Source organism: Pollachius pollachius (assembly GCF_949987615.1).
Source record: "Pollachius pollachius genome assembly, chromosome: 5".
NCBI classification, from domain to species: Eukaryota; Metazoa; Chordata; class Actinopteri; order Gadiformes; family Gadidae; genus Pollachius; species Pollachius pollachius.
This window is the reverse complement of record NC_136938.1, coordinates 13,716,331-13,725,541: the sequence shown is the minus strand read 5'-3', so window position 1 is coordinate 13,725,541 and position 9,211 is coordinate 13,716,331. Positions and strand designations below refer to the sequence as shown.

Genomic DNA, 9,211 nt, shown 5'->3' with positions numbered 1-9,211 from the left:
TATTCCAAATCAAACACAACCAGGGCACCACCAAACTGAAAACCCATGTGTGGCTACCACTTACAGCTAGCATCTTACAGCTAACCGCCAGCTGAGCAGGGCCATCATTTCAGGACTACACCAGGACTTCCTGGAGGCCCTGGTTCTGTCCTTGACAGCAGGGCTTAAAGCTGATCTCCTGGCATTCTGCAAGACACTGCTGGGGCTATGCAGGCAATGCCTGGCATGCATGGGACCAGGAGAGGGGAGGAGGGGAGGAGGCTAATCTTAGACTGCTCCATATTCTCTGTGGTCCCTCTGGTCCTTACCCCGACTCATCTCATTCTCCTGTTGTCGGAACCCCGCTACAGGGGAACTCAGCCTGTACAAATCCTCCGCTGGCCGGAACCCTGCTATAGGAAAACTCGGACAGTACAAGGCCTCTGCTGGCTGGAACCCTGCCACAAGGGGAACTCACCGACTGCCGCTGGCCAGTAGTCGGTGGGAATTTCAAATCCCAATACAAATGTTGTACATTTGTACCACTACACTGCACTATAGGGTTAGGGTTACACTTTCTCAAATACAGTTCACCCAGTGCATGGTTACTGTTTGGCTGAACCCGGTTCCAGGAGATGCCAGTAGACATGTTATCATTGGCACCATTTGAAACCAATCATAACCCATATATTTTTAATTGCCCACGCCACCAGCGAGGACAGTGCCGTCCCTGAGGTTGAGTTTGGCATCTTGTTTTCCATTTAACTAAATCCTGAGGTGCCTCCAGCCAACCACCTAACAAGGTTTATTTATTCCATTTGGCCTCCTTTCATCGTGGTCTCACCCTGTGCCTGAGAGCTGACACCCAGCCCCAGGAAGGGCACTCCGGTGGACTTGTTGTCCTACAACCAGCACCATGTGAGTCCTTCCCCAGTCCTGACCGAGGCTACCTGGTTGTGTCGCGTACCAATTAGACCCGTATGACAGCTGGCTGCATGGAGAGAGATAGATACACACTGAGAACCCGCCCGGTTTCAAAACCTTTCTGGGGAGAGAGGACCTGAGTGGGGACTTTGTAATGGGTGTCAGCAGTATTGGGGAACCTATAGGAACTGAATGAGAACCTATAGGAACTGAATGAGAACCTATAGGAACTGAATGAGAACCTATAGGAACTGAATGAGAACCTATAAGAACTGAATGAGAACTTATAGGAACTGAATGAGAACCTATAGGAACTGAATGAGAACCTATAGAAACTGAATGAGAACCTATAGGAATTGAGTGAGAACCTATAGGAACTGAATGAGAACTTGGGTTTGAATACCTTGGTATCCTCTATAAATCTAGATTAAGTTTATTACCTTATTCTTGTCTTAAAATTGATTATTGTCTATTAGTAGATAGATAATTGTCTGTTAGTCTTATTATTATAAAATAATCTGTATTATCAATTGTATTATTAGTTTGGAGGGCTTAATGGCTAGACATAAACACACACTAATCCATCCTGCAACAGACACACCAACTGAGGAACACACCAACCAACAACCACACCAGCTGCCTAGCTGCTTACGCAAGCCTAGTTTTAATTTATACTCTGAAGGGATGAAACTTCTCAAAAGTAGGCATGCATTGATTAGTTGGTTGGTGACAAACTATTAGAAGGATGGATATTCAGCATAATACATGAAAGGTGCAGTGCATAGAATTAAGTGGCATCTAATGGAGTGGACTTGGCAGAAATGAAATAATATTCTTAGGTACATTTAAATTAGTGTATAAGCCCATGAAAATAAGAATATTTGCTTTTTACATTTCCTTCGAATAAGCCTTTTATAGCCACAAAGAGCCTGGGATCTCTTTCACGGAGCCCGCCATGATCCACCCCCACGTTTCCAATGTTTTCCAACTGACAATCATTGCGAGCATTAGCTAACCTAAAACAGTAAAAACAGCACCTCAATGTGAAACAATTAAGCGTAATGTAAATAACTAAACAGAATAAAGAAATCTATCAAGGAACCTCATCACTTGACACTAACCTACTCAACGCTGTAGTTGATGATGAAATCATTTTGGAAGTTCCTACTGGCACCTTACATGCCAATGATCTATCCAACATACATCTAGGTAGACACTCCCACTTGTGATGTCGCCAAAACACAGGAAAAAGCTGATTTTCAAACGGCTTGTAATGGCTAATCACACTCACACCTGGTGGCATAATATCACCCCTTTAATAAAAAATGATACTCTTAACCAAATATTATGCTTCGACAGAATGCCTTGATCTGTTAACCTTTTGTATGTATATATATATATATATATATATATATATAAATGTAAAATATTAAACTCTTCTTTTAATGTAGAACTTAAGGCACTTGGGCTGTATCCTCATTGTTGAATGCAAGTCGCTTCGGACTAAAGGGTCAGCTTAATCAACGTTATGTTATGGAACAATATCTCGGCAGATGGATAATGCTATCAATTAATCCCGTTGCCAAGTGATTTGAGCTCCCCCCCTCCTCCGCTGCATCTGGAGGAACGTGTGTTTGTTGAGAGCGGTCAGTGGACGACTCGACCACACGGCCTTCACATGGAAGTATCAGTCGGTCACACAGTTGGTCCTCCTAAATCTGGTCCGCTACACATTGTATCAAATAGAGCTAGCATGCTTCCCCTTATCCGGTTAGCTGGCTAGTGAATAAAAGATCCTGCCCACTATTCGACTATTAAATGCAGGGCCAACTTCGGAATTAGACACTAAAGGACTGGTGTTGACGATCAGTCTCGCCCTGCCGTCAGCTCGGTGGTCCACTCTTGGTTGACTGACACCATGTGGGGGAACACACATGAAGCAGCAGTTTAAGTGTTTTAAATTACAAGAAAGAAAATCATGGGTTAATGTTTGATTGTCATAATTTTAATCGAGTTATCTAGAAAAAACGCCTTGTTCCTTGTTACAGATCCGTAAAAAGGAATGAGGCGTTTTTTCTTCACATTGGCTGTTGCCAAATTAACTTTGATTTAAATCTCAATCTCCCCCCCCCCCCCCACACACACTACGTGAGTTGGGCTCAAACCATTTTGAGCCTCCCGAACTACACAAGAGCTCAGCTCGCCAAGCTTGCCAATCAACCAGGCCAATGCACCAACCGACAAGCTACCAAGCCACCTTACTGCCTTACTGGTTTCTAAACAGTAGGCCTGATAGGTCATGACTTCCCTTGAAGCTATTTTTGGGTGTATGGCTAAATCAGAATGCTAAAGAATGCAGAGTAAAGAATTGATTGGTTTATGGCACACCCTAAATAGGACATGGTGATAACAGACTTAAAAACTATTGAAAATGACAATATAGAATTTCACCACAATATCAATATCATATCATATTTCAGAATATCACATTTAGAGGAACACCAAGTCTGGCCATTTTTATTTATATAGCCCTTACTCAAAGTTACAGTCTCAAAGGGCTTAACAGGCAAAATCAACAGAGGCCAAAATGGTTAACATTTACAATAATAAGAGGCAACTTCCTATATTGTACAAATTGTGGAAATCAATTATTGTAGATCATCACTCAAAAGTTGTAGGGTACCTCACTCCTGGTTGAGTTATAAACCATATCTCCTTCGAACTCTATCTCCCAACAAGGTGTTTTTAGCAACATTCCAATCACTAAGACCACCTTTGCTGAGATATTACAGTGCTAAAGATATAAGTGATGTGGTAATCTCAGATGGAAAATCAGGGGACCAAAGAATGATGGAACAAAGGTTCTAAAATATTCCAGGAGGTTCCTTGAGGAACAACAGGGGGACATGTAAAAACTATTCATATCATTTTCCCAAGGTTCCTACTTTCTGTCCATCAGTCGCTTTCTATGATACACCCTCAAAAAGACCCCAAGCAGGACTGGGGTGATTGAGAGCCGCTCTGGAAGAACTCCAGGGCTCCAGACTAACCCCTAACTGAACATTTAAGGGGCACAACGAGAAATCTTAGGGGCACACAACGTAAATCAACATGCCAAACAAATATTCACATTTCTACAAATTTTCACTGTATTAATAATAACTATTTTGATAATTGATGTAGCAATTACAATGCGCTGTTTCAAATTCCGTTTCACATTTTATTGGGATTCTCATCTATCCCAACGGTTTCCATGTGTGTGTGCATGCATTCGACAAGCACGGAAAGACGCGACGGAGTGCGCCCGCTTGTCGTCGTGCCGCTTGACAGGACGCTGCGCCTCCTCTCTGCCCGTTCGCCTCTCCATTGAGAATGCATTAGCAGGCGCGACAAACGCCTCCCGTGAGAAAAGTCCTTTATGGCACCCTAAGCAGAGTCCTGCACGGGTTCGGGTACCCGCACAATTTGGATGAAACGGGTGAAAAATAATGTACTGTGTCGGACACAGATGCGGGTCGGGTCGGACGCCTGAACAGCGCTCGTCGGTTGCGGATTTTGCGATTGTGAGCAAGACTTCTCCGGTGCTGGATATGTTATTCAGCAGCGGAGGAGTCAACTAAAACCGTCCACAGTGGATGATCTGCTTTTTTTGCATAGCAATCTAAAGCACCACGCCAAACACCACACAGTGTAATTCCCCGGCGTTCCATCTAATGTGTCTAATTTTTCTTCGGGTGCGGGTTGGGCATCGATATCAATTTATAGCGGGTCTGGTCGGGTGTAGAATATAATTTGCGCTACTGTCGGAACACGGGTCGGATGCGGTTTTAAGTACTGCGTGTACGGGCGGGTGCGGGTTTGCAAAATAAGACCAGTGTGACTCTCTCTGACTGGAACTGGCACACTAGCCGAAGGTCGGAAGTACGAGTCAATAGTTTCCTTGCTTGTTGTTCAAATGCACGTTGTAGGTCAAATCTTTCTCCTTTTCACAGAAGTTTACGCACGTTTGATAATCTCTAGGACCCTCCCCCTCCACACTAACAGTGGCCATTTCCCATCCTTCTCACACTCATTGGCCTGCTACAGATTCCGGATTTACTGACGCGCCCCTTCCATGTTTAACGTGTCAAAATAAAAAAATAAAAGAGGGCAAACTTACTGGTCGCACATGCGCGACCAGATGTAAAATTCAGTCTCACAATCTCAAATTTTGGTCGTTAAATGCGACCATTTGGTCGCAGTCTGGAGCCCTGAACTTACTTTCAGTGATGAGCTCAGCAACAGCCGCTGGTCTCATTGGTGGTCAATGGTCAGTTTGTCATTAGTAAGGGTTTGGTTGGTGTTTGGTTGGTGTTGGGTGGATGTTGGTTGGTAGGTAGGTGTTTGGTCTGGGATTTTCTGCTATGGGAGCAGCAGGTGGCTCTTCCGCAACACGGATAAGCCAATGGGACCGATGGCTTCTTAGAGCTGGCATCTGGCAACAGCTGCAGCTGCTGCCCATGCCTCTTACACACACAAGTACAGCGTTATGCTACACTAAAAGCCTCCACCAAAACCATCCATGCACAACACAGAACTACAATACAACACAGCACTACACAAACAAAATACTAAACTACACCATGAAATACTACACTTTTGAAAACAACACAACCGACTTCATGTGTACCATTCAATGTTATGCTATTCATATTCCGAACTATACTCAGCACATCTTGTTAAACCAAAAAAAATATAGGTTTGGTATTAGGCTAGTATTCTGTTGTGACCTGAACTCAGTTTATTTGTGTATGAAACACCAGGGGGTTTATAGCTGTGAATTAGCAAAGCTAGCTCTGAGTTCTAACATACAACTCAGAGAGGAAACACATTTCCTATTAAAGAACATTTTAGGGATTTTTCCGCCTGGATCTCCGATAATATTGGGACAAAGAGACTAATGAGGTAATCCGGTTTTGAGCAAGAACGCTGCAGCTGTAATCTGCAAAATACTTGTTGTAGAGTTATCCTTTGGGGCAGATATGGTAGATAGTCAATTAATGTCCTCTAAAGTTTTTTGCCACTGACTGATTCCAAGTGTATTCTTACATTATGGAAAGGATCGAGAGGGAAATAAAACTTTTGCTTAATTCACTCTGTACGTTTACATGCACAGCTTAATCCGATTAAAGCCATAGCTCCTCAAACTGCGAATTGTCAGATTATACATGGCGGTGAGAAAATCATGTCAAAGCATGTCATACCCCGGTACGATAGAAGGCGCTTTACCCATTTCATCTAGTGGTAATAGAGCCTCCGGCTGACCTCTTTACGTCACTAGCAACAACAAACTCAGGCGGTATTCGAGAAAGATGTTTTCAGTAGACAGCTGTCAGTTAGCTTCGGGTCCATGTCATTTCTCCGACGCTCCATTGTTCTGACCTTTCAGTCTTAGGCAGACTCGTCCGGCGGTGGAGCAGCTCCTCCAGCGGGAGTCCGCATACGACAACAATGCCTTTCTCCTCCATGTCGCGGTTCAATCTGGACTTCAGAGTCAAGGCCAAAGTTACTTTCTCCGTATTCCTTCTCCACCATGGCCGAGATAACCCCCACTACGAGTCTTTACTTGTTGTGGAAGTACCAGAGTCGGAGAACCCGAGGCAGTCTTTAAGATTCATAATATCAGAGAATATCCCCGTCAGTTCGGCCACGGCGCAATGAATGAATGAAGATCGTAAAAACGTCTGAAGAAAAAAACATTTATTTTTGACAGATGTGCCCCAAGTTACTACTTTACAACCTTGTTGATGACCAACATTTAGGAAAACACGTATTTAATTCAGCCTTGGGTGAAATCGAAGCGTAGTGTGTACTGAATGCATGTTGTTGATGATACTCTTCTTATAGGGGTTAACTACATTGGCATGAAACCGGCCTCCTCCATCTTCTCCACCACCTTTTTCAATAAATCGCCGCTTTTCGTTTTCCGAGGGCGACTATAACACGACTACCGTCTCCTTCTTCTTCCGACTCATGGCCCCCAGAAAAGATCTCGAACACGCGCAGAACGCAAAATCCAATTCCAATTCGATTGACCGTAAACATGCACCCTTAATGCTGTTATCAATTGAATAATCTAGGGGTCTTAATCCAACAATGAGAAACGTAGTCGATAAGGTGTATACATGAATCTTATTAGTCCAATCATAACCCAATAACCCGGACTGACCCAATAATTCGATTTTCTTGAGTCATTGACTCAATGACAATAAGGAGACAACTAAACTCTTCGCAGAAAGAGAACGTTGAAACATGAGTGAGAGCCGAAGAGAGGAGAATTTAAAAAAAGAATAGCTAGTGTTAACTAAAATAATGATTCAGGCGAAGAAGAGTTGAGATTGTAATGACAATAGGACAATATCCTGTTACATGATGATGATTGATGACAATGATTTCAGTGTGAGACTTCTCCTTGAGCGAGACGAAATAAAAAGCAGACCTGATCAAGCAAAAGGTAAAGAAACTAGTTTTATTTATCTGTATGTACCCTGACAGGGTATACTTGACCCAAATGATTACATTGCAGCCAAATTACGGTTGCAGCGTTCTTGCTCAATACATGACGATTTCTAAAATAATTGTCCTTGTTAGTCCCTTAAACCCACAATGATTGAAAATAGGGTCCACGTCAAAGAATCATTTAAGGTCAGACCATAAAATATGGACATAGTTTCTATGTTGTCATCGTCTTCTTGGTCTGTCTTCTATTGAGCATCAGCATTGTTTGAGATTTTGAGATTATTAATTCATCTTCCATCAAACAACCTATAGGCTGTTAGAGGAAATACATGCTAGTGTCTTTCGTCTGAGAATGGCATGCCTCAGTGTGACTAACCGGCTCTTCCCACCACATGGCAGTCACTTCACAATGGAGTTTGCTTTATATACAGGGAAGAAGGGGTGTAACAGACACACTGGCCTGATTGAAACGATGGCAGATGGGATGTGATACTCCTGATATCAAACATTAGCCCACAAATTATACACCAAACACAATGACATACATAGCACATACACCACGTGCGTGGTGGGTGAAGTGTGGCATGCACACACAGAGTCCAAACAGATAGGAGTGTGCAATGCATGCTATTGAGACATGGTGTGTTTAATATATATGTAACATGGTCATCAACGTAAGTTCTCATAATGGTGTGATGACAGACAGCTAACAAGCTCCCTGGACACTTTCCCTCGCACACACACACACACACACACACACACACACGCACACACACACACACACACACACACACACACACACACACACACACACACACACACACACACACACAAACACTGATCTGCACGTACACTCTGCATGCTCTCCATATCTCTCGCTCACGATATGTCTAATAAAAGTGCTGAAATGCTCTCCCCCTCTCTCTCATATTCTCACGGTGCTGGAACACCAATCTCTGCCGCCGATGTGGGGGACGATGGCTTAGGGTTGGGTTCAATAGCAGAGACACGCTGGATACTGGCCCACCACCACAGCTAACAAATGTGCTCCAAACATACTTTTGAGTCTGATTTAAAAATAATATGGTTCTGTGCTCTGGCCAGATGTCCTACTAAACACCTCAGGTTATTTACAAAGCCTTTCATCACACTTACATTCTTAGAGGGTCTCCGTAGACACACTTCCAATCAGTTTAGGAGTTTAGGATGCCCCTCCCACCCTCGCCCTCAGACCAAGAACCCCAAATAACCCAATGGGAACAGAAAGCAGTCTCGAACAGAGACACGAGAGGGGTGGGCTAACACCACCCACTGTTTCCCTCAGCATAGAAACATAACCTAGCCCCACACTTCGACAGCTTTCTTACAAACAACTCAGGACTGTTACTATCAACAGTCAACAATCACTTGAATTATATGAGGACTCTTCCTACCTGGCAGAGCACGGCGCCAAGCGGGAAGCACAGCATTAAGGACCAAAAGGCCATCTTCTGAACGTCGACCCTCTGTAGACCACCAGGGATATGATGTCCTGAAGACCGCTCTATGGAGAGATCTCAGACTCTATGCCCTCTCTCTCTCTCTCTCTCTCTTTTCTCTCCTTCTGTCAATCTCCTTCTCTCGCTATGTCTCTCTGACCGTTTGTGTCTCTCATTCCAAATGTGGGGGCCTCATAGCTCCACCCTCTCTTCCCCCCCCCCCCCCCCCCCCCCCCCCCCATAGGGTTAGAGGGCTGCAGGGGTTAATATTTCAGCCCCCCTGTCCTCCCAAATACCCCAGCACATGTGCTGTCAGTCAAAGGCCAATGAGA

General features: G+C 44.0%; 1 protein-coding gene across 1 annotated transcript in view; it reads right to left on the bottom strand.

The window, feature by feature from the left end:
* cdh15 (cadherin 15, type 1, M-cadherin (myotubule)) overlaps nucleotides 1–8,888 on the bottom strand; it is a gene marked incomplete at both ends in the record, with an annotated part of 26,565 nt that extends 17,677 nt beyond the window's left edge. The window contains one exon of the mRNA XM_079737085.1: nucleotides 8,835–8,888. Within this exon, the coding sequence (XP_079593211.1) occupies nucleotides 8,835–8,888 (54 nt within the window). The remainder of the gene's footprint in view (nucleotides 1–8,834) is intronic.
* Nucleotides 8,889–9,211: the final 323 nt, after the last annotated feature.